The 26001-nt window shown below is 52.6% G+C and overlaps 1 protein-coding gene across 8 annotated transcripts in view; it reads left to right on the top strand.

Annotated features, from left to right (window-relative positions):
- Nucleotides 1–26001, top strand: part of ninl (ninein-like) — a 148453-nt gene that overhangs the window by 79320 nt on the left and 43132 nt on the right. For all 8 annotated transcript variants that reach the window (XM_070890052.1, XM_070890056.1, XM_070890054.1 and 5 more), the window contains one exon: nucleotides 20306–20462. In XM_070890052.1, the coding sequence (XP_070746153.1) occupies nucleotides 20306–20462 (157 nt within the window). The remainder of the gene's footprint in view (nucleotides 1–20305; nucleotides 20463–26001) is intronic.

Genomic DNA, 26001 nt, shown 5'->3' with positions numbered 1-26001 from the left:
TATGACCTGATAGATAAGGATGGAACCAGGCAAGTGCAGTGCCACCGAACTGGATGATGGAGGAGAGGCGTTGGAGGTGGATGATGTGCTCAACTGTGTCAAAGGCCGCAGACAAGTCGTGAAGTATGAGGAGCTTACGACGGTTACAGTCACATAGGGTGTCTTTTGTGACTTTGATCAGGGGCGGAAACCTGATTGGAGGGATTCAAACATGGGAGTTGCGGAAAAGATGGGCGCGGATTTAGGAGGCGACAAGATGTTCAAGGATTTTGGAGAGGAAAGGGAGTTTGGGAATGGGGCAGTAATTTGCAAGGACAGAATGGTCACGGTGTGTTTTTTGAGGAGGGGGGTGATGATGGCAGATTTGAAGGGGATGGGGAACAGTACCTGAGGAGTGGGAAATGTTAGCAGTATTTAGATAACTTGGGGGTCAGGAAGGGAAGTTGGGTGGTCAGCAGTTTGATGGGAATGGGGTCGAGGGAGCAGGAGGTGCTTCTCGTGGACAAGATGAGCTCGGAGAGGGCATGAGGGGCTACAGATAGGAGAGAAGCGAGAGAAAGGTGCGAGTTCAGAGCTGGGACAGGGGAAACCATAGGAGAAGCTTGGCCCGGAGCAAGGCGGGGAGCAGCTGAATGGATGGTCTCAGTGTTAGTGACACAGAAATCCATAAGCGTTTCGCTGTGGTTTAGTGCTAGGTAAGTACATGAGGGAAAAAGGACTAGAAGGATACGGTGATAGGGTTAGATGAAGATGAAGTAAGGTGGGAGGAGGCTCGTGTGGAGCACAGGCCTGTTGGGCCGAGAGGCCTGCTTCTGTGCTGTGAAATTCTATGTAATGTCTTCGGATGGGTAAAAATCGCATAACTCAAAACCAACTCTTGCTCATTTCTGGGGCACTTGGAGTTGTACATTTGAAAGATATTAATTCAAATACAATAGTCATTTGAAATTTCAACGTGTAATTGCGGATGTCCAGCTGTCCAATTTTGCCTGTTTTTTTCTTTCTTTGATGAACCTGTTGTGTTAACCTCTGTTTTCCAATCTGCAATAAGGGCACTGGCCAACCGTGTTAGAAAATGAATGCCGGTACTCACTGCTGCTGGTGTGTTGTATTGGAATTTGAAGCGCTCAAGTCTGTCAGAGGCTGTGGTGACCTCTTATTTGGGGAAAGTGAAGTTTCACAAAGGGGGGGTGTTCTGGTTCACAATGTTGACAATTTTGATCGTGATGAGGCCTGTCGAGAAAGTGGCTATTCCTCGTATTTGCTTTGTCTACACATTTTATTTTTAAAAAGCCATTCAACCTATGCCGGATTTTTTTTTCTTGTTTTTATTTGTATTTGTAACTGTTAATAATTCTGCTTAAAGCTCTGGGAACACAGTGGGTAGATCCTGCAGTCAAGTGAGCGGGCAGGTTAAGCGCAGACACTGTTGGTGGAAAAAAGTTCCCTCTTGTTGATATTCATTCTTAAATCTCTCTTGCTTCCTGTCTGGATAGGGAAAGGATTAATTTGTACCTTGTACTAACTTCACAACAAAAGTAATGTCTTTATAAAAATAGGCAAAACCTGTACTTACTTTGTCCACTGTCTCTCTTTATTCTAATGCCTTCCTTTTGGAATTACTAGAGGGTCAAGGTGAGCATTCATCAAATCAATGTATTTTCTGAAGTGATTCAGGTTTTTTTCTGCGTTTTTTTTTTAGAAGTACAAATCTATTTTAACTTTCAAAGTATACTCTTGAACTTATTTTATTTGCCATTTCCGGCACCTCTCGCCAACATTAGGTGAGAGAGGAGCTTGTTAAACCCGTGCCAATTTGAGGTGAGCATCTTCACTCCATCTCACTCTTGCCTTGAAGCTGAACACGGGGTAAACCCTCAAACCACCTTCCTTTGCAACTTCACGCATCAACAATATGCTTCAGTTGGTCTTCATCCCTTTTTAAATTTCATGATAAGAACATAAGAAATAGGAGCAGGAGTCAGCCATTCGGCCCCTCGTTCCTGCTCTGCCACTCAATAAGATCATGGCTGATCTGATCATGGACTCAACTCCACTTCCCTGCCCGCTCCCCATAACCCTTGACTCCCTTATTGCTCAAATATCTGTCTATCTCCACCTTAAATATATTCAATGACCCAGCCTCCACAGCTCTGGGGCAGAGAATTCCAAAGATTCACGACCCTCTGAGAGAAGAAATTCCTCCTCATCTCTGTTTTAAATGGGCAACCCCTTATTCTGAAACTATGCCCCCTAGTTCTAGATTTCCCCACGAGGGGAAACATCCTTTCTGCATCTACCCTGTCAAGCCCCCTCAGAATCTTATACTTTTCAATAAGATCGCCTTTCATTCTTCTAAACTCCAATGAGTATAGGCCCAACCTGCTCAACCTTTCTTCATAAGTCAACCCCTTCATCTCAGGAATCAACCTCGTGAACCTTCTCTGAACTGTCTCCAATGCAAGTATATCCCTCCTTGATGGTAATCTTTAACACACACTAATTTCATGCATCAAAGGAGCCAACTTTGCCATTCCTGCCAACATGCACTTTAACAACAAGGGATGTGTCAGTTGATCGTAGTATCTTTCAGTTGTCAGGAAGAGGACAGAGAGAGAAGATACAATATCAAGTGTCTTGCAGCTCTATTAATACTAGTGTTAGCTTTAGATCTGCAGGGGACTAATCTAAGAATCCTCACTGGTTTTGTTTGAATACCACTTGAAACTGTCTCAGATTTTAATGTTTGATGAGTCAGAATTGGGACTGATGGACCTTGAGTCTGTCCAGTTAACTGTTGAGGGATGTACTTGTCCACATTTCTTGTGCCTTCTTTTTTATCCTCATTGTATTTGCATACTATGGGCCCAAGTTTCCACATGATTTGCGCCTGATTTTTAGGAGCAACTGGTGGAGAACGGACTATCTTAGAAATCGCAATTCTCCACATTTTTTTTTCTGCAGTTCTAGTCAGGTAGAACAGTTCCACTTTGGAACAAATTTTTTCTTCAAAAGGGGGCGTGTCCGGCCACTGACGCCTGATTTGAAAGTTTCCACAGTGAAAACGTACTCCAAACTAAAGTAGAATGGAGCAAGTGAAGATTTTTGTAGAACTGAAAAAACCTGTTCTACACATTAAAAAATCAGGCGCAGGTTACAAATTAGGCGTCCAGAACGAGGTGTGGAGGGGGGGGGGGAAGGGAAGTCATTAAATTCTATAATAAATTCTTATTTATACTTATACAAATATTATACAAATAAATCCAACCTGAATAAACATTTATAAGCAAAGAAAAGATTAAATAAACCATCTTCCTACCTGTGTGAAAGTGCTTCAGGCAGGCCTTTCGGGACCGAAGGCTGAACGGGCCGGCCCGAGACTTCGGGCAGGGCCCGTCCCCAGCACCAGATTTACAGGTAGGTGGCGTTGGGTCGGGGAGGTTAGGTTCGGTTTGGTTCGGGTCGGGGGAGAGGGGGGAGAGAGAGAGAGAGGGGGGGGGGGGGAGAGAGCGAGAGAGAGAGAGAGAGAGAGGGGGGGGAGGGACGAGAGAGAGTGGGGGGGGAGAGCGAGAGAGAGTGGGGGGGGGGGAGAGAGAGAGAGAGTGGGGGGTGGAGAGCGAGAGAGAGAGAGAGAGTGGGGGGGGGAGAGCGAGAGAGAGAGAGAGTGGGGGGGGGAGGAGCGAGCGAGAGAGAGAGTGGGGGGGGAGAGCGAGAGAGAGTGGGGGGGAGAGCGAGAGAGAGTGGGGGGGAGAGCGAGAGAGAGTGGGGGGGGAGAGCGAGAGAGAGTGGGGGGGGAGAGCGAGAGAGAGTGGGGGGGGAGAGCGAGAGAGAGTGGGGGGGGGAGAGCGAGAGAGAGTGGGGGGGGGGAGAGCGAGAGAGAGTGGGGGGGGGGAGAGCGAGAGAGAGTGGGGGGGGGAGAGCGAGAGAGAGTGGGGGGGGGAGAGCGAGAGAGAGTGGGGGGGGAGAGCGAGAGAGAGTGGGGGGGGAGAGCGAGAGAGAGTGGGGGGGGAGAGCGAGAGAGAGTGGGGGGGGAGAGCGAGAGAGAGTGGGGGGGAGAGCGAGAGAGAGTGGGGGGGAGAGAGAGAGAGAGAGAGAGAGAGAGGGGGGGGTCAAGTCGGATCCAGTCCGGGAGCGGGAGTCGGGTCGGGGGGGGGGGTTGGTCGGAGCGGGAACAGGAGCGCGGGTCGGGTCGGGGGGGTGGGGGGGCGCGGGTGTCGGGTCTGGTCCGGAGGCAGTGGGGAGGGGGAGCGGGTGTCGGGTCTGGTCCGGAGGCAGGGGGGGGGGGAGCGGGTGTCGGGTCTGGTCCGGAGGCGGGGGGGGGGGGAGCGGGTGTCGGGTCTGGTCCGGAGGCGGGGGGGGGGGAGGCGGGTGTCGGGTCTGGTCCGGAGGCGGGGGGGGGGGAGCGGGTGTCGGGTCTGGTCCGGAGGCAGGGGGGGCGGGGAGCGAGTGTCGGGTCTGGTCCGGAGGCAGGGGGGCGGGGAGCGGGTGTCGGGTCTGGTCCGGAGGCGGGGGGGGGGCGGGGAGCGGGTGTCGGGTCTGGTCCGGAGGCGGGGGAGGGGGAGCGGGTGTCGGGTCTGGTCCGGAGGCGGGGGGGGGGGAGCGGGTGTCGGGTCTGGTCCGGAGGCGGGGGGGGGGGGAGCGGGTGTCGGGTCTGGTCCGGAGGCGGGGGGGGGGGGGGGAGCGGGTGTCGGGTCTGGTCCGGAGGCAGTGGGGAGGGGGAGCGGGTGTCGGGTCTGGTCCGGAGGCGGGGGGGGGGAGCGGGTGTCGGGTCTGGTCCGGAGGCGGGGGGGGGGAGGGGAGCGGGTGTCGGGTCTGGTCCGGAGGCGGGGGGGGGGAGCGGGTGTCGGGTCTGGTCCGGAGGCGGGGGGGGGAGGGGAGCGGGTGTCGGGTCTGGTCCGGAGGCAGGGGGGGGGGGAGCGGGTGTCGGGTCTGGTCCGGAGGCGGGGGGGGGAGGGGAGCGGGTGTCGGGTCTGGTCCGGAGGCGGGGGGGGGGGAGCGGGTGTCGGGTCTGGTCCGGAGGCAGTGGGGAGGGGAGCGGGTGTCGGGTCTGGTCCGGAGGCGGGGGGGGTCGGGGAGCGGGTGTCGGGTCTGGTCCGGAGGCGGGGGGGGGGGGAGCGGGTGTCGGGTCTGGTCCGGAGGCGGGGGGGGGAGGGGAGCGGGTGTCGGGTCTGGTCCGGAGGCGGGGGGGGGAGGGGAGCGGGTGTCGGGTCTGGTCCGGAGGCGGGGGGGTCGGGGAGCGGGTGTCGGGTTTGGTCCGGAGGCGGGGAGGGGGAGCGGGTGTCGGGTTTGGTCCGGAGGCAGGGGGGGAGGGGAGCGGGTGTCGGGTCTGGTCCGGAGGCAGGGGGGGGTCGGGGAGCGGGTGTCGGGTCTGGTCCGGAGGCGGGGGGGGGGGGAGCGGGTGTCGGGTCTGGTCCGGAGGCGGGGGGGGGAGGGGAGCGGGTGTCGGGTCTGGTCCGGAGGCAGTGGGGAGGGGAGCGGGTGTCGGGTCTGGTCCGGAGGCGGGGGGGGGGGGAGCGGGTGTCGGGTCTGGTCCGGAGGCAGGGGGGGGAGGGGAGCGGGTGTCGGGTCTGGTCCGGAGGCGGGGGGGGGAGGGGAGCGGGTGTCGGGTCTGGTCCGGAGGCAGGGGGGGGAGGGGAGCGGGTGTCGGGTCTGGTCCGGAGGCGGGGGGGGTCGGGGAGCGGGTGTCGGGTCTGGTCCGGAGGCGGGGGGGGGGGGAGCGGGTGTCGGGTCTGGTCCGGAGGCAGTGGGGAGGGGAGCGGGTGTCGGGTCTGGTCCGGAGGCGGGGGGGGTCGGGGAGCGGGTGTCGGGTCTGGTCCGGAGGCGGGGGGGGTCGGGGAGCGGGTGTCGGGTCTGGTCCGGAGGCGGGGGGGGGGAGCGGGTGTCGGGTCTGGTCCGGAGGCAGGGGGGGGGGGAGCGAGTGTCGGGTCTGGTCCGGAGGCAGGGGGGGGGGGAGCGAGTGTCGGGTCTGGTCCGGAGGCAGTGGGGAGGGGAGCGGGTGTCGGGTCTGGTCCGGAGGCGGGGGGGGGGAGCGGGTGTCGGGTCTGGTCCGGAGGCGGGGGGGGGCGGGGAGCGGGTGTCGGGTCTGGTCCGGAGGCGGGGGGGGGGAGCGGGTGTCGGGTCTGGTCCGGAGGCGGGGGGGGTCGGGGAGCGGGTGTCGGGTCTGGTCCGGAGGCGGGGGGGGGGGAGCGGGTGTCGGGTCTGGTCCGGAGGCGGGGGGGGGGAGCAGGTGTCGGGTCTGGTCCGGAGGCGGGGGGGGTCGGGGAGCGGGTGTCGGGTCTGGTCCGGAGGCGGGGGGGGGGGGAGCGGGTGTCGGGTCTGGTCCGGAGGCAGTGGGGAGGGGAGCGGGTGTCGGGTCTGGTCCGGAGGCAGGGGGGGGTCGGGGAGCGGGTGTCGGGTCTGGTCCGGAGGCGGGGGGGGGGAGCGGGTGTCGGGTCTGGTCCGGAGGCAGGGGGGGGGGGAGCGAGTGTCGGGTCTGGTCCGGAGGCAGGGGGGGGGGGAGCGGGTGTCGGGTCTGGTCCGGAGGCAGGGGGGGGGGGAGCGGGTGTCGGGTCTGGTCCGGAGGCAGGGGGGGGGGGAGCGGGTGTCGGGTCTGGTCCGGAGGCAGTGGGGAGGGGAGCGGGTGTCGGGTCTGGTCCGGAGGCGGGGGGGGGGGGAGCGGGTGTCGGGTCTGGTCCGGAGGCAGTGGGGAGGGGAGCGGGTGTCGGGTCTGGTCCGGAGGCGGGGGGGGTCGGGGAGCGGGTGTCGGGTCTGGTCCGGAGGCGGGGGAGGGGGGGAGCGAGTGTCGGGTCTGGTCCGGAGGCGGGGGGGGGGGGAGCGGGTGTCGGGTCTGGTCCGGAGGCGGGGGGGGGGGGAGCGGGTGTCGGGTCTGGTCCGGAGGCGGGGGGGGTCGGGGAGCGGGTGTCGGGTCTGGTCCGGAGGCGGGGGGGGGGAGCGGGTGTCGGGTCTGGTCCGGAGGCGGGGGGGGGGAGCGGGTGTCGGGTCTGGTCCGGAGGCGGGGGGGGTCGGGGAGCGGGTGTCGGGTCTGGTCCGGAGGCGGGGGGGGGGAGCGGGTGTCGGGTCTGGTCCGGAGGCGGGGGGGGTCGGGGAGCGGGTGTCGGGTCTGGTCCGGAGGCGGGGGGGGGGGGAGCGGGTGTCGGGTCTGGTCCGGAGGCGGGGGGGGGAGGGGAGCGGGTGTCGGGTCTGGTCCGGAGGCAGTGGGGAGGGGAGCGAGTGTCGGGTCTGGTCCGGAGGCAGGGGGGGGGGGAGCGGGTGTCGGGTCTGGTCCGGAGGCGGGGGGGGGGGGAGCGGGTGTCGGGTCTGGTCCGGAGGCAGTGGGGAGGGGAGCGGGTGTCGGGTCTGGTCCGGAGGCGGGGGGGGGGGGAGCGGGTGTCGGGTCTGGTCCGGAGGCAGGGGGGGGAGGGGAGCGAGTGTCGGGTCTGGTCCGGAGGCGGGGGGGGTCGGGGAGCGGGTGTCGGGTCTGGTCCGGAGGCGGGGGGGGGGGGAGCGGGTGTCGGGTCTGGTCCGGAGGCAGGGGGGGGAGGGGAGCGAGTGTCGGGTCTGGTCCGGAGGCGGGGGGGGGGGGGGAGCGGGTGTCGGGTCTGGTCCGGAGGCGGGGGGGGGGGGGAGCGGGTGTCGGGTCTGGTCCGGAGGCGGGGGGGGGGAGCGGGTGTCGGGTCTGGTCCGGAGGCGGGGGGGGGGGGAGCGGGTGTCGGGTCTGGTCCGGAGGCAGGGGGGGGAGGGGAGCGAGTGTCGGGTCTGGTCCGGAGGCAGTGGGGAGGGGAGCGGGTGTCGGGTCTGGTCCGGAGGCGGGGGGGGGGGGAGCGGGTGTCGGGTCTGGTCCGGAGGCGGGGGGGGGGGGAGCGGGTGTCGGGTCTGGTCCGGAGGCGGGGGGGGGAGGGGAGCGGGTGTCGGGTCTGGTCCGGAGGCGGGGGGGGGGGGAGCGGGTGTCGGGTCTGGTCCGGAGGCGGGGGGGGGGAGCGAGTGTCGGGTCTGGTCCGGAGGCGGGGGGGGGGAGCGGGTGTCGGGTCTGGTCCGGAGGCAGGGGGGGGGAGCGAGTGTCGGGTCTGGTCCGGAGGCGGGGGGGGGGGGAGCGGGTGTCGGGTCTGGTCCGGAGGCAGGGGGGTGCGGGGAGCGGGTGTCGGGTCGGGTCCGGAGGCGGGGGGGGGGGAGCGAGTGTCGGGTCTGGTCCGGAGGCAGGGGGGTGCGGGGAGCGGGTGTCGGGTCGGGTAGGGTCTGGTCGGCGGGGGGAGCGGGTGTCGGGTCTGGTCGGGGGGAGAGCAGGAGCTGGCCGTGGGAGGAGCCTCATTCACGCAGCCCCAGTGAGGCCATTCGGCCAGGGCTAGGGGCTGTGTGCTTCGGGCCCCTCCCACACAGTTCGGCGCCTGGAGCTACTGCACTTGCTTGCCCACTGTAGCGTGCATGTGCAGAGGTCCCGGCACTGTTTTCAGCGCAGGGACCTGGCTCCGCCCCCCCACAGCTCGTGCTGGCTGCGCCGAGGGCCAGAGGATCTGCAGGTAGATGGAGAATACCGAGGATTTTTTTAGGCGCACTTTGTGGCGCGAAAAACGGGCGCCCAGGTCGGGACTGCGCCGTTCTAGGCGCGTGTGGAAACTTGGGCCCTGTATGTGGAAGCTCAGAACATTTTATAGCACTAATCTGAATTTATCCAGCGAGAGAAATAACTATTAACATGTTCTTGAAACTACTGATGCAGCCATTACTTAGACCAATCTTCTCTTCCCCCACTCCCATTACCTTGCTGCAGTGTACAATCACTCAGCCTCTCCTCCTCTACCCCCAGCTGTCCATCAGACCTTTCCCGTGGCCTCAACCCCTTCTGATACAATTAGCTCTCCTTGCTCCAGTACACTGACACCATCCATGCCTCCCTCTCTTTAAGACGGGTCTCATCTTAAAAATTAAGAAAAACCGTTATGCCTTTGTCCTCTCTTAACTACTCTCCTACCCCCAACCTTCCCCCTCTCTAAAGTACTGCAATGCGTAGTTGCCATCCAGTTACAGTACTGTGCACAGTTCTGGTCTCCACATTACAAAAAGGATATAGAAACACTGGGGAAAGTGCAAAAAAGATTTACAAGGTTGATACCAGAACGGAGAGGGCAGGACTATCAGGAAAGACTGAAGAGGCTGGGCTCTTTTTCTAGAAAAGAGAAGGCTGAGAGGTGACCTGATAGAGGTCTTATGATTGGGGTCGATGTAGAGAGGATGTTTCCACTTGGGTTCAAAACTAGCAGTCCTAAATATATCATCGTCACTAATAAATCCAAAAGGAAATTCGGGAGAAACTTCTTTACCCAGAGAGTGGCGTGAATATTGAACTCGCTACCCCAGGGAGTGGCTGAGGTGAATACATTGATGCATTTAAGGGGAAGCTGGATAGGTACATGAGGGAGAAAGGAATAGAAGGATATGTTGATGGGGTGAGTGAAATAAGGTGGGAGGAACATAAACAGCAGCATAGACCTGTTGTGAAGAATGACCTGTTCCTATGCTGTAAAATTCTATGTAATCACTCGCTCTTTGAATCCCTTCAATCTGCTTTTCACCATCAGAGCTGCAAAGGTTAAAAATCACACACAACGATTACGGTTTGCGGTCCCTCATTCTCTTCCTTCACCTTTCTGCAATGTTTGACACAGTTGACGGCTCCATGCTCTTCCATCATCTCTCTTCTGTGGCCCACCTCCATGGCCCTGCCTTATCTTGGTCATACTCCTACCTGTCCCAGTGTAGCCAGCACATTTCCTGCAAAAACCTTCCCTTCCAAACCCCTGCACAGTAACTTCAGCTGTGCCCAGGGCTCCACCCTTCATCCCCCTTCTTGCACACACTTCCCCTTGGTGACATCATCCATAGTCATCGACTATTCCAACACTCTCCTGGACAGCCTCTCATCTTCCACCCTCCATAAACTTGTGCCCGTATCCGAACCAAGTCATATTCACCCATCAGCCCCATGCGCACTGACCGATATTAGCTCCCGGTCCAGGAACAGCTTGATTTAATAATTCTTATCCTCATGTTCAAATCTTTCCATGGCCGCGCCCCCTCCCTGTAACCTCCTGCCCTACAATCCTTTGAGAACTCTCTGTTCCTCCAGCTCTGGCCTGTGCATCTTCCACTTCCTTCGCCCCACCCTTGGCAGCTGTGCCTTCATATATCGAGGCTCCAAGCGCTGGAATTTTCTTCTTAAACATCTCCACCTCTCTCTCCTCCTTTAAGATGCTCCTTAAAATCTACTACTTTCACCTGCCCATATGTTTCCTTCTTTGGCTTGGTGTCAATTTTTGTCTGACTGATGTTTTACTATGTTGAAGGCGCTATATAAATTAGAGTTGTTGTTGTTGTATTTACTCCAATGCTCTACTTGCCAATCCTTTGAGTTCTTCCTTTCACAAATTGCAACTCATTCAAACCTTCTCCACTTTCTTCCACTAATCTTGCTCCCCCATCATCCCTCTGCTCACTAACTTTCATTGGCTCCCAATCTCTCAACACTCATCTCTGGGCTCTCCCAATCCTAACTCTCTGATTTCCTTCAGCCCTTTGATCCAGCGCATGCCCATTAACCTTCCAATTTTGGTGTCCTTTGCATATTAATGTGCAAAGTTAAAGCACATGGGATTGGGGGTAGTGTGCTGACATGGATTGAGAACTGGTTGTCAGACAGGAAGCAAAGAGTAGGAGTAAATGGGTACTTTTCAGAATGGCAGGCAGTGACTAGTGGAGTACCGCAAGGTTCTGTGCTGGGGCCCCAGCTGTTTACACTGTACATTAATGATTTAGACGAGGGGATTAAATGTAGTATCTCCAAATTTGCGGATGACACTAAGTTGGGTGGCAGTGTGAGCTGCGAGGAGGATGCTATGAGGCTGCAGAGTGACTTGGATAGGTTAGGTGAGTGGGCAAATGCATGGCAGATGAAGTATAATGTGGATAAATGTGAGGTTATCCACTTTGGTGGTAAAAACAGAGAAACAGACTATTATCTGAATGGTGACAGATTAGGAAAAGGGGAGGTGCAGAGACCTGGGTGTCATGGTACATCAGTCATTGAAGGTTGGCATGCAGGTACAGCAGGCGGTTAAGAAAGCAAATGGCATGTTGGCCTTCATAGCGAGGGGATTTGAGTACAGGGGCAGGGAGGTGTTGCTGCAGTTGTACAGGGCCTTGGTGAGGCCACACCTGGAGTATTGTGTACAGTTTTGGTCTAACCTGAGGAAGGACATTCTTGCTATTGAGGGAGTGCAGCGAAGGTTCACCAGACTGATTCCCGGGATGGCGGGACTGACATATCAAGAAAGACTGGATCAACTGGGCTTGTATTCACTGGAGTTCAGAAGAATGAGAGGGGACCTCATAGAAACGTTTAAAATTCTGATGGGGTTAGACAGATTAGATGCAGGAAGAATGTTCCCAATGTTAGGGAAGTCCAGAACCAGGGGACACAGTCTAAGGATAAGGGGTAAGCCATTTAGGACCGAGATAAGGAGGAATTTCTTCACCCAGAGAGTGGTGAACCTGTGGAATTCTCTACCACAGAAAGTTGTTGAGGCCAGTTCACTGAATATATTCAAAAAGGAGTTAGATGAAGTCCTTACTACTAGGGGAATCAAGGGGTATGGTGAGAAAGCAGGAAGGGGGTACTGAAGTTGCATGTTCAGCCATGAACTCATTGAATGGCGGTGCAGGCTAGAAGGGCCGAATGGCCTACTCCTGCACCTATTTTCTATGTTTCTATGTTTCTATAACTGCTTCCACCTGGAGTCACAGAGCACCTGGCTGTCTCTGCCCCATACTCTGAGATGCATCCGAAACTTCTTACCTTAAAAAAGAAAGACTTATATTTCTATAGCGCCTTTCACAACCACCGGACGTCTCAAAGCGCTTTACAGCCAATTAAGTACTTTTGAAGTGTAGTCACTGTTGTAATGTGGGAAACGCGGCAGCTAATTTGCGCAAAGCAAGCTCCCATAAATAGCAATGTGGTGGTGACCAGATAATCTATTTTTTTTGTTGTGTTGATTGAGGGATAAATAGTGGCCAGGATACCAGGGATAACTCCCCTGCTCTTCGAAATAGTGCCATGGGATCTTTTACGTCCACCTGAGAGAGCAGACCGTGCCTCGGTTTAACGCCTCATCCAAAAGACAGCACCTCCGGCAGTGCAGCACTCAGCACTGTGCTGGAGTGTCAGCCTAGATTTATGTGCTCAAGTCCCTGGAGTGGGGCTGGAACCCACAACCTTCTGACTCAGAAACGAGTGTGCTACCCACTGAGCCACAGCTGACACTATCTCTTTCCTCCTTCAAGCATCTAAGGAATATAGTAACAGGAGTAGGCCATTCAGCCCCTCGAGCCTGCTCTGTCATTCAGTTGCATCATGTCTGTTTTGTATCTTAACTCCAGTTACCTGCCTTAGCTCCTTATCTGTTGATACCCTTACCCAACAAAAATCTATCCATCTCGAATGTCTAGGATGCTCTAAATGACCCCCAGCATTCACAGCCTTTTGGATGAGAGAGTTCGAGATTTCGACTACCCTTTGTGTGGAAAAAGTGTTTCCTGACGTGCAAAGTGCAGTTCTCCAGATTGGGTCTGAGCAAGTCTCTAACCAGGGGAAGCATGACTTCCTCCCCTTTGTATTCCATGGTCCCTTGAGAAAAAGACCAACATTCCATTAGCCTTTTTGATTATTTTTTTGTACGAGCTTTAAATGATTTGTGATCTTGGACTTCCAAATGTTATTACTCTCCGACAGTGCCTAGTTTCTCACCATTTAGGAAATATTCCGATCTATTTTTCTTGGGTCCAAATTGGTTGACTTCACACATGCCCACATTGAACTCCCATCTGCCATAGTTTTCCCAATTTATGAATCTGTCTGTGTCCCTTTGCAACTTCCTGTTCCCATCTACACTACATTCTGTCCGCCTCCCTAATCTCCTCAAAACCTGCCCCTTTGATCTTGGCTTCAATCATCAATCCAGCCAGTCTCCGACAGCTGTTAATTATTGCCTCTTTGAAGCACTTTGGATTGTTGCCTTGCTTTAAAGATGCTTTATAAGTGCAAGTTGTTGCTGTTATATTCAAAGTATTTCAGAAGAGAAGACCACAAGGGAAATAATCAACCCTTTGAGCATAAAAAAATCTAGGCTGATACTCCAGTGCAGTACTGAGGGAGAGCTACATTGTCGGAGGTGCCGTCTTTTGGATGAGACGTTAAACTGAGGCCCCGTCTGCTCTCCCAGGTGGATGTAAAAGATCCCATGGCACTATTTCGGAGAAGGAGCAGGGGAATTATCCCCGGTGTCCTGGCCAATAGTCATCCCTCAATCAAAATAATAAAAAAATCTGATCATTATCACATTGCTGTTTGTGGGAGCTTGCTGTGTGCAAATTGGCTGCTGCGTTTCCAACATTACAACAGTGACTACACTCCAAAAGTACTTCATTGGCTGTAAAGCGCTTTGAAATGTCCGGTGGTTGTGAAAGGCGCTATATAAATCCAAGTCTTTCTTTTTTTTTTTCTATTCTGCTTTGAAGTGAGATAGTATGGGACCTGCCATACCCAACCGATTACTCATACTGATGGCAAATACCACACTGACAGACCATAACACTTGGGGCTGCAAATTCCGAAACCAGTTTATCAAGATAGCCAGATTAAAATGAACAGATTTCAGTTGGATTATAACAGTTGACTTAACTCTGTCTCTTGAAACAATTCAAGTCCTCGAGCCGTAGTATATGTTACAACTTGGGCTACGCATTTTGAGGAACAGTTCACGGAACGTTGTATCAGCTCCTGGCACTGATAGCAGCCAAGTGAGGTGAAGAGAGCATGAACATAGAAACATAGAAACATAGAAAATAGGTGCAGGAGTAGGCCATTCGGCCCTTCTAGCCTGCACCGCCATTCAATGAGTTCATGGCTGAACATGCAACTTCAGTACCCCATTCCTGCTTTCTCACCATACCCCTTGATTCCCCTAGTAGTAAGGACTTCATCTAACTCCTTTTTGAATATATTCAGTGAATTGGCCTCAACAACTTTCTGTGGTAGAGAGTTCCACAGGTTCACCACTCTCTGGGTGAAGAAATTCCTCTTCATCTCGGTCCTAAATGGCTTCCCCCTTATCCTTGAACTGTGTCCCCTGGTTCTGGACTTCCCCAACATTGGGAACATTCTTCCTGCATCTAACCTGTCTAACCCCGTCAGAATTTTAAACGTTTCTATGAGGTCCCCTCTCATTCTTCTGAACTCCAGTGAATACAAGCCCAGTTGATCCAGTCTTTCTTGATATGTCAGTCCTGCCATCCCGGGAATCAGTCTGGTGAACTTTCGCTGCACTCTCTCAATAGCAAGAATGTCCTTCCTCAAGTTAGGAGACCAAAACTGTACACAATACTCCAGGTGTGGCCTCACCAAGGCCCTGTACAACTGTAGCAACACCTCCCTGCACCTGTACTCAAATCCCCTCGCTATGAAGGCCAACATGCCATTTGCTTTCTTAACCGCCTGCTGTACCTGCATGCCAACCTTCAATGACTGATGTACCATGACACCCAGGTCTCTTTGCACCTCCCCTTTTCCTAATCTGTCACCATTCAGATAATAGTCTGTCTCTCTGTTTTTACCACCAAAGTGGATAACCTCACATTTATCCACATTATACTTCATCTGCCATGCATTTGCCCACTCACCTAACCTATCCAAGTCGCTCTGCAGCCTCATAGCATCCTCCTCGCAGCTCACACTGCCACCCAACTTAGTGTCATCCGCAAATTTGGAGATACTACATTTAATCCCCTCGTCTAAATAACTAATGTACAGTGTAAACAGCTGGGGCCCCAGCACAGAACCTTGCGGTACCCCACTAGTCACTGCCTGCTATTCTGAAAAATCCCCATTTACTCCTACTCTTTGCTTCCTGTCTGACAACCAGTTCTCAATCCATGTCAGCACACTACCCCCAATCCCATGTGCTTTAACTTTGCACATTAATCTCTTGTGTGGGACCTTGTCGAAAGCCTTCTGAAAGTCCAAATATACCACATCAACTGGTTCTCCCTTGTCCACTCTACTGGAAACATCCTCAAAAAATTCCAGAAGATTTGTCAAGCATGATTTCCCTTTCACAAATCCATGCTGACTTGGACCTATCATATTACCTCTTTCCAAATGCACTGCTATGACATCCTTAATAATTGATTCCATCATTTTACCCACTACCGATGTCAGGCTGACCGGTCTATAATTCCCTGTTTTCTCTCTCCCTCCTTTTTTAAAAAGTGAGGTTACATTGGCTACCCTCCACTCCATAGGAACTGATCCAGAGTCAATGGAATGTTGGAAAATGACTGTCAATGCATCCACTATTTCCAAGGCCACCTCCTTAAGTACTCTGGGATGCAGTCCATCAGGCCCTGGGGATTTATCGGCCTTCAATCCCATCAATTTCCCTAACACAGTTTCCCGACTAATAAGGATTTCCCTCAGTTCCTCCTCCTTACTAGACCCTCCGACCCCTTTTATATCTGGAAGGTTGTTTGTGTCCTCCTCAGTGAATATCGAACCAAAGTACTTGTTCAATCGGTCCGCCATTTCTTTGTTCCCCGTTATGACTTCCCCTGATTGTGACTGCAGGGGACCTACGTTTGTCTTTACTAACCTTTTTCTCTTTACATATCTATAGAAACTTTTGCAATCCGTCTTAATGTTCCCTGCAAGCTTCTTCTCGTACTCCATTTTCCCTGCCCTAATCAAACCCTTTGTCCTCCTCTGCTGAGTTCTAAATTTCTCACAGTCCCCGGGTTCGCTGCTATTTCTGGCCAATTTGTATGCCACTTCCTTGGCTTTAATGCTATCCCTGATTTCCCTTGATAGCCACGGTTGAGCCACCTTCCCTTTTTTATTTTTACGCCAGACAGGAATGTACAATTGTTATAGTTCATCCATGCGGTCTCTAAATGTCTGCCATTGCCCATCCACAGTCAACCCCTTCAGTATCATTCGCCAATCTATCCTAGCCAATTCACGCCTCATACCTTCAAAGTTACCCTTCTTTAAGTTCTGGACCATGGTCTCTGAATTAACTGTTTCATTCTCCATCCTAATGCAGAATTCCACCATATTATGGTCACTCTTCCCCAAGGGGCCTCGCACGAGATTGCTAATTAATCCTCTCTCATTACACAACACCCAGTCTAAGATGGCCTCCCCCCCTAGTTAGTTCCTCGACATATTGGTCTAAAAAACCATCCCTTATGCACTCCAGGAAATCCTCCTCCACCGTATTGCTTCCAGTTTGGTTAACCCAATCTATGTGCATATTAAAGTCACCCTAGAACGAGTCTAGGCTGCTACTTTGGGTCAATGCTACTCTTCCCTTTGCAGTACAGGCTGCGCCAAAGAGAAGATTAGAAACCTGTATGATCCATCACAATTTTCCGATCAAACTGAGATGCAAATACACAAAAACCGTCCAACAGGTTTCTTGACTCCATTTTTTTAATATCAACGGATCACCATCACGGTGGGCGATCCCAGTGGGATGGACAATGCCTGTGATCTGAAGCTCTATTGAGCTGTCCGCACACCCAGAAATAACGTAACGCTGGTGAGGCCTTGGAGAGGGTAGGGGACATTTACTAGAATGGTACCAGGGATGTGGGACTTCAGTTATGTGCAGGGACTGGAGAAGCTGGGGTTGTTCTCCTGAGAGCAGAGAAGCTCCAGGGGAGATTTAATATAGGTGTTCAAAAATCTGAAAAGTTTTGATAGAGTTAATCGGGAGGAACTGTTCCCACTGGTAGGAGGGTTGGTAACCTGAGGACAAAGTTAAGATAATTGGCAAAAGAACCGGAGGGGAGATGAGTAGAACTTTTTATGCAGCGAGTTGTTGTAATCTGGTATGCACGGCCTGAAAGGGTGGTGGAGGCAGATTCAATAGTAACCGTCAAAAATTAATTGGATATAGACTTGAACGGGGAAAAAGTTGCAGGGCAATGGGGAAAGCGCAGGCGGTGGGGGGGGGGGGGGTGTGGGGTGGGGGAAGAGAGACTAAATGGATAGCCCAGGGGCATGATGGGCTGAATGGCCTCCCTCTGTGCGATGTGATTCATTCAATGGTGGAAGTGGCACCAGATTCCAGCCAGCTACATGGATTGGCGCAAAACAGGCGACAGCAAATCAGCAGTCATGTTTTGTACTCTGTCCGATTTTCTTTCCTGTTGTAGTCGAATGGCATGGTGTAAGGCAGGCTGCCTATTCGCCATCGCCCGTCTTCTGCTGTCATACAAGTCTAATTTATATCCCTCTGTCCCACATCAGATTCACTCATGAAAGCTGCTGCAAGTCGAACTGAAGACTCTCATTCCCAAAGCACTACCAAACTAAACTAGGAAGTTGGTTCGTTCTAATGATATGCCTTCCAAATTTGTAAAATATTGCTAGAATATTGAACATAGTGGCAGTGATGTCCTACAGCCAAACCTCATGGATCACATATAAAAAGAATTAGTGCTTGCATAAGCTGTGGCTCAGTGGGTAGCACTCTTGCCTCTCACTCAGAAGGTTGTAGGTTCAAAGGCAGACTTAGAAACATAGAAAATAGGTGCAGGAGCAGGCCATTCGGCCCTTCGAGCCTGCACCACCATTCAATATGATCATGGCTGATCATGCGACTTCATTCCTGCTTTCTCTCCATACCCCTTGATCCCTTTAACCGTAAGGACCACATCTAACTCCCTTTTGAATATATCTAACGAACTGGCCTTAACAACTTTCTGTGGTAGAGAATTCCACAGGTTCATAATTCTCTGAATGAAGAAGTTTCTCCTCATCTCGGTCTTATATGGCTTACCCCTTATCCTTAGACTGTGACCCCTGGTTCTGGACTTCCCCAACATCGGAAACATTCTTCCTGCATCTAACCTGTCCAATCCCGTCAGAATTTTATGTTTCTATGAGATCCCCTCTCATTCTTCTAAATTCCAGTGAATACAAGCCTAGTCGATCCAGTCTTTCTTCATATGTTAGTCCTGCCATTCTGGGGATCAGTCTGGTGAACCTTTGCTGCACTCCCTCAAGGAGACCAAAACTGTACACACTATTCAAGGTGTGGCCTCACCAAGGCCCTGTACAACTGCAGTAAGACCTCCCTGCTCCTATACTCAAATCCTCTCGCTATGAAGGCCAACATGCCATTTGCCGCCTTCACTGCCTGCTGTACCTGCATGGCAACTTTCAATGATTGATGTACCATGACACCCAGGTCTCGCTGCACCACCCCTTTTCTTGAGCCCATAATCCAGGCTGACACTCCAGTGCCGCGCTGAGGGAGGGGCCGACTTTCAGATGAGATATTAAATTGAGGCCTCATCTGCCCTCATGTGAACGTAAAAGATCCCATGATATTATTTCTAAGAAAAGTAGGGGAGTTTTCCCCGGCATCCTGTGAGAAGGTCAGGGGATGGTGGAAGGGGTTGGAGCTCCGAGGTGGGGCGTAGGGATAGTGGAGCTCCGAGGTGGGGCGTGGGGTGAGTGGAGCTCCGAGGTGGGGCGTGGGGTGAGTGGAGCTCCGAGGTGGGGCGTGGGGTGAGTGGAGCTCCGAGGTGGGGCGTGGGGTGAGTGGAGCTCCGAGGTGGGGCGTGGGGTGAGTGGAGCTCCGAAGTGGGGCGTGGGGTGAGTGGAGCTCCGAGGTGGAGCGTGGGGTGAGTGGAGCTCCGAGGTGCAGCGTGGGGCGAGTGGAGCTCCAAGGTGGGACATGGGGTGAGTGGAGGTCCGAGGTGGGGCGTGGAGCGTGGGGTGAGTGGAGCTCCGAGGTGGGGTGTGGGGTGAGTGGAGCTCCGAGGTGGGGCGTCGGGTGAGTGGAGCTCTGAGGTGGGGCGTCGGGTGAGTGGAGCTCTGAAGTGAGGTGTGGGGTGAGTGGAGTTTGGAGGGGTGGGGTGAGTGAAGTTTGGAGGGGTGGGGTAAGTGGAGCGCTCGTGGTGGAGGGGAGGGTGTGGAACTCTGAGGCGTGGGAGGGGAGCTCAGAGGTGGGCAGGATGGGGTGAGTGGAGCTCTGAGGTGGGGAATGGGGTGAGTAGAGTTTGGAGGGGTGGGGTGAGTGGAGCTCTGAGGTGGGCAAGGATGGTGGGGTGGGGGGGCATGGTTAGAGCACGGAGAGAACAGTGTTGATGGGGGAAGAACCTGACCGAGACTAAAGGGACAGGATGAGAGCAAAAAGGCAATCCAGATGGGAAGACGCATCACATTCTTCCACTTCTCTTAGACTTGGATCACGTTCTTGTAACTGGATGATTTAGTGAATCCCTTTTCACATATGACTAAGTCGAATGGCCTCTTCCCCAGTGTGAACTTGCTGGTGTGTCAGAAGGTTGGTTTACACACGCGGAGCCCCCACACGTGCGCGCACCCCACGCGCGCTCACCGCGCTCGTGCAACTCCCCCAGACACGTGCGCACCACTCCCCCCGACACGCGCGCAACTCTCCTCCCCTCCTCTCCACCCGCCCAGACATGCACACACCCCCCCCCCCCCCCCCCGCCCTCCCCTCCCTCCACCCCCCCCCCCCCCAGACACGCGCACAACTCCCCTCCCCCCCGGACATGCGCGCACCCCCATCCCCCACGTGCCACCCGCCCCCTAACACATGCACCCCCATCCCCCCCCCACACCAAATTAAATAATTTTTGTCCCTACCATCCCTACTGGCAGGAAAAAAAAACATCCAACTCCAAAGAATTAACTAACCCAGTAATTAGAGTCTTTTATTTTACCAGTCAAAGACAACTATAATTACAATTGCAGAATACTATTAAAAGAGGATCTTCACAAAGCTAACTATACTTCCACTTTCTGCGGTCTGGCAAGACTGGATCAACTTACACATTGCAGGGTTGTCTACAGCAGGCAGGATCAAATTAAACATTCCAGACAAACTGTCGGGTATTTCATGACCTCCAAGGCGACCAATCAGAAATCTGGTGTTGCAAATAGACTGCTGATATTGACACCACTGTCTCAGCTAATGAGTTGGAGGCGGGTGCGGGACTTGAGAGTTTCCGAACTCGTGACCAAAAAACATCAAACGGAGTCTCCCGTGTACAGCAAAATTACTTCTCCAGCAAAATGCAGAGTGGAGCAAAGTTACAGAATACAAATTATGCACGCAAACTCAATCCCAGTCATCTACAGCAGGCGTGATTGAGCAATTAAACCAATCAGCTCCATTCTGGCTGGGACATGACACCAGCCTTTTTTTTTTGTTATTTAAGATTTCTGTGTTAATTTTCACAGGAGTTGCGTGACCGGAATGATGAGCTACAATCTGAAATGGAGATGCTCCGCTCACAGCTGCACGACAGGAAGCATCGGCGATCGGGTAATAAGAAGGCGAAGAATTCCATTTGTATAGCAGCTGACGGCAGGGTCATCAGGTGCGAGTCTGATCCTGGTAAGTGATGGCAGGTTTAACATTCCCCACCCCCTGCCAAACAGTATTTCCTAAGGTTATCCGACAGGAAAATATTGTGCAAAATATAACATTTTTATGGGTCACTGTTCAGGTTGAAAATGGATTTGGGAGATGTGTAGTCCAGGGTAGTGTCTGCATTATCTATGTTACTCATGGATAATTATTGGAAAGTTAAGGATGTAAAGCAAGAACTTGCATTTATAAAGCACCTTTCACAACCTCAATGTCCTAAAACACTTTACAGCCACTGTTTCTAGTGGGGTGCTGCAGGGCTCAGTGCTGGGACCTCAGCTATTCACAATATACATCAATGATTTAGATGAAGGAATTGAGTTTAATATCTCCAAGTTTGCAGATGACACTAAGCTGGATGGCCGTGTGAGCTGTGAGGAGGAAGCTAAGAGGCAGCAGGGTGACTTGGACAGGTTAGGTGAGTGGGCAAATGCATGGCAGACGCAGTATGATGTGGATAAATGTGAGGTTATCCACTTTGGTGGCAAAAACTGGAAGGTAGAATATTATCTGAATGACGTCAGATTAGGAAAAGGGGAGGTGCAACGAGTCCTGGGTGTCATGGTTCATCAGTCATTGAAAGTTAACATGCAGGTACAACAGGCAGTGAAGAAGGCAAATGGCATGTTGGCCTTCATAGCAAGGGGATTTGAGTATAGGAGCAGGGAGGTCTTACTGCAGTTGTACAGGGCCTTGGTGAGGCCTCACCTGGAATATTGTATTCCGTTTTGGTCTCCTAATCTGAGGAAGGACGTTCTTGCTATTGAGGAAGTGCAGCGAAGGTTCACCAGACTGATTCCCGGGATGGCAGGACTGACCTATGAGGAGAGACTGGATCAACTGGGCCGTATTCACTGGAGTTTAGAAGAATGAGAGGGGATCTCTTAGAAACATATAAAATTCTGACGGGATTGGACAGGTTATATGCAGGAAGAATATTCCCGATACTGGGGAAGTCCAGAACCAGGGGTCACAGTCTAAGGATAAGGGGTAAGCCACTTAGGAGCGAGTTGCGGAGAAACTTCTTCACTCAGAGAGTTGTTAACCTGTGGAATTCTCTACCGCAGAAAGTTGTTGAGGCCAGTTTGTTAAATATATTCAAGAAGGACTTAGATGTGGCCCTTATGGCTAAAGGGATCAAGGGGTATGGAGAGAAAGCAGAAAAGGGGTACTGAAGTTGCATGATCAACCATGATTATATTGAATGGTGGTGCAGGCTCGAAGGGCCGAATGGCCTACTCCTGCACCTATTTTCTATGTTTCTATGTTTGCAGTCACTGTTGTAACGTAGGGAAACGCGGCACCGAGCTCCCACAAACAACAATGAGATAAATGACCCGATAATCTGCTATTGGTGATATTGGTTGAGGGATAGATTTTGGCCAGGACACTGGGGAGAACTCCCCCGCTCTTCGAAATAGTCCCGTGGAATTTTTCCATCTGAGGGGGCAGACGGGGACTTGATTTAACGTCTCATCTGAAAAACGGCACCTCCGACAGTGCAGCACTCCCTCAGTACCGTACTGAAGTGTCGGCTTCAATTTTGTGTTCAAGTCTCTGGAGCGGAACTTGAACCCACAACCTTCTGCCTCAAGAAGTGAGGGTGCTAGCCATGAAGCCACAGCTCTCACCGTGTATAGTGTAAAATAATTTTATTGAAATGTTGCGAACATTAGGGGCTGGATCTTCGGCTTTGCTGATTTCGGGGCAGTAATGGTGGCGGGGCGGTAAAGTTTGCGCCCGGGAACAGTCTGCATCTCAGTCAGCAAAATTGGGCAGCTGGGACCCAAGTGTGGGCGGAGCGCTAAGGGAGGCGTGGTGCACCTCTCTTGGGGTACTAGGCCGGCACGGAATGGGGAGAGGAGAAAAAAACCTGAAAGAGAAACATTCCTAAAACATAGCACACGCCACCACAACATAAAACGCAAATAAAATTTTAAGAATAAACAATCACACTCGCCTTAGGACTGTATTACTTACCTCTCTGCAGCCGGTATAAGTTGGACCGCCCGTTTTCACAGGCGGTCACACCAAGGCATGCGGGTTGGGCGGGACTCAAAAAGCGAGCCGGTGTTGCATACCGGCTCAACTCTTCCAAGCAGAACTGCTCCGCGCCCTGCCAGAACCGGCCTGGAAAACCCTGGCCGGGCGCTGGAAGCTGGTCGTCCACCCGGAAGAGCTCACCACCGCCATTGAACATAGAAACATAGAAAATAGGTGCAGGAGCAGGCCATTCGGCCATTCTAGCCTGCACCGCCATTCAATGAGTTCATGGCTGAACATGAAACTTCAGTACCCCCTTCCTGCTTTCTCGCCATACCCCTTGATCCCCCGAGTAGTAAGGACTTCATCTAACTCCCTTTTGAATATATTTAGTGAATTGGCCTCAACAACTTTCTGTGGTAGAGAATTCCACAGGTTCACCACTCTCTGGGTGAAGAAGTTTCTCCTCATCTCGGTCCTAAATGGCTTACCCCTTATCCTTAGACTGTGACCCCTGGTTCTGGACTTCCCCAACATTGTGAATATTCTTCCCGCATCTAACCTGTCTAAACCTGTCAGAATTTTAAACGTTTCTATGAGGTCCCCTCTCACTCTTCTGAACTCCAGTGAATACAAGCCCAGTTGATCCAGTCTTTCTTGATAGGTCAGTCCCACCATCCCGAGAATCAGTCTGGTGAATCTTCACTGCACTCCCTCAATAGCAAGAATGTCCTTCCTCAAGTTAGAAGACCAAAACTGTACACAATACTCCAGGTGTGGCCTCACCAAGGCCCTGTACAACTGTAGCAACACCTCCCTGCCCCTGTACTCAAATCCCCTCGCTATGAAGGCCAACATGCCATTTGCTTTCTTAACTGCCTGCTGAACCTGCATGCCAACCTTCAATGACTGATGTACCATGACACCCAGGTCTCGTTGCACCTTCCCTTTTCCTAATCTGTCACCATTCAGATAATAGTCTGTCTCTCTGTTTTTACCACCAAAGTGTATAACCTCACATTTATCCACATTATACTTCATCTGCCATGCATTTGCCCACTCACCTAACCTGTCCAAGTCACTCTGCAGCCTCATAGCATCCTCCTCGCAGCTCACACTGCCACCCAACTTAGTGTCATCCGCAAATTTGGAGATACTACATTTAATCCCTTCGTCTAAATCATTAATGTACAATGTAAACAGCTGGGGCCCCAGCACAGAACCTTGCGGTACCCCACTAGTCACTGCCTGCCATTCTGAAAAGTCCCCATTTACTCCTACTCTTTGCTTCCTGTCTGACAACCAGTTCTCAATCCACGTCAGCACACTACCCCCAATCCCATGTGCTTTAACTTTGCACATTAATCTCTTGTGTGGGACCTTGTCGAAAGCCTTCTGAAAGTCCAAATACACCACATCAACTGGTTCTCCTTTGTCCACTTTACTGGAAACATCCTCCAAAAATTCCAGAAGATTTGTCAAGCATGATTTCCCTTTCACAAATCCATGCTGACTTGGATCTATCATGTCACCATTTTCCAAATGCGCTGCTATGACATCCTTAATAATTTATTCCATCATTTTACCCACTACTGAGGTCAGGCTGACCGGTCTATAATTCCCTGTTTTCTCTCTCCCTCCTTTTTTAAAAAGTGGGGTTACATTGGCTACCCTCCACTCGATAGGAACTGATCCAGAGTCAATGGAATGTTGGAAAATGACTGTCAATGCATCCGCTATTTCCAAGGCCACCTCCTTAAGTACTCTGGGATGCAGTCCATCAGGCCCTGGGGATTTATCGGCCTTCAATCCCATCAATTTCCCCAACACAATTTCCCGACTAATAAAGATTTCCCTCAGTTCCTCCTCCTTACTAGACCCTCTGACTCCTTTTATATCCGGAAGGTTGTTTGTGTCCTCCTTAGTGAATATTGAACCAAAGTACTTGTTCAATTGGTCTGCCATTTCTTTGTTCCGCGTTATGACTTCCCCTGATTCTGACTGCAGGGGACCTCCATTTGTCTTTACTAACCTTTTTCTCTTTACATACCTATAGAAACTTTTGCAATCCGCCTTAATGTTCCCTGCAAGCTGCTTCTCGTACTCCATTTTCGCTGCCCTAATCAAACCCTTTGTCCTCCTCTGCTGAGTTCTAAATTTCTCCCAGTCCCCGAGTTCGCTGCTATTTCTGGCCAATTTGTATACCACTTCCTTGGCTTTAATACTATCCCTGATTTCCCTTGATAGCCACGGTTGAGCCACCTTCCCTTTTTTATTTTTACGCCAGACAGGAATGTACAATTGTTGTAATTCATCCATGCGGTCTCTAAATGTCTGTCATTGCCCATCAACAGTCAACCCCTTAAGTATCATTCGGCAATCTATCCTAGCCAATTCACGTCTCATACCTTCAAAGTTACCCTTCTTTAAGTTCTGGACCATGGTCTCTGAATTAACTGTTTCATTCTCCATCCTAATGCAGAATTCCACCATATTATGGTCACTCTTCCCCAAGGGGCCTCGCAAAATGAGATTGCTAATTAATCCTCTCTCATTACACAACACCCAGTCTAAGATGGCCTCCCCCCTAGTTGGTTCCTCGACATATTGGTCTAGAAAACCATCCCTTATGCACTCCAGGAAATCCTCCTCCACCGTATTGCTTCCAGTTTGGCTAGCCCAATCTATGTGCATATTAAAGTCACCCATTATAACTGCTGTACCTTTATTGCATGCACCCCTAATTTCCTGTTTGATGCCCTCCCCAACATCACTACTACTGTTTGAAGGTCTGTACACAACTCCCACTAACGTTTTTTGCCCTTTGGTGTTCTGCAGCTCTACCCATATAGATTCCACATCATCCAAGCTAATGTCTTTCCTAACTATTGCATTAATCTCCTCTTTAACCAGAAATGCTACCCCACCTCCTTTTCCTTTTATTCTATCCTTCCTGAATGTTGAATAACCCTGGATCTTGAGTTCCCAGCCCTGATCATCCTGGAGCCACGTCTCCGTAATCCCAATCACATCATATTTGTTAACATCTATTTGCACAGTTAATTCATCCACCTTATTGCGGATACTCCTTGCATTAAGACACAAAGCCTTCAGGCTTGTTTTTTTAACACCCTTTGTCCTTTTAGAATTTTGCTGTACAGTGGCCCTTTTTGTTCTTTGCCTTGGGTTTCTCTGCCCTCCACTTTTCCTCATCTCCTTTCTGTCTTTTGCTTTTGCCTCCTTTTTGTCTCCCTCTGTCTCCCTGCATTGGTTCCCATCCCCCTGCCATATTAGTTTAACTCCTCCCCAACAGCACTAGCAAACACTCCCCCTAGGACATTGGTTCCGGTCCTGCCCAGGTGCAGACCGTCCGGTTTGTACTGGTCCCACCTCCCCCAGAACCGGTTCCAATGCCCCAGGAATTTGAATCCCTCCCTGCTGCACCACTGCTCAAGCCACGTATTAATCTGCGCTATCCTGCGATTCCTACTCTGACTAGCACGTGGCACTGGTAGCAATCCCG

The sequence above is a fragment of the Pristiophorus japonicus genome, chromosome 9, assembly GCF_044704955.1.
Source record: "Pristiophorus japonicus isolate sPriJap1 chromosome 9, sPriJap1.hap1, whole genome shotgun sequence".
NCBI classification, from domain to species: domain Eukaryota; kingdom Metazoa; phylum Chordata; class Chondrichthyes; family Pristiophoridae; genus Pristiophorus; species Pristiophorus japonicus.
This window is presented reverse-complemented; position numbering and strand designations above follow the sequence as displayed.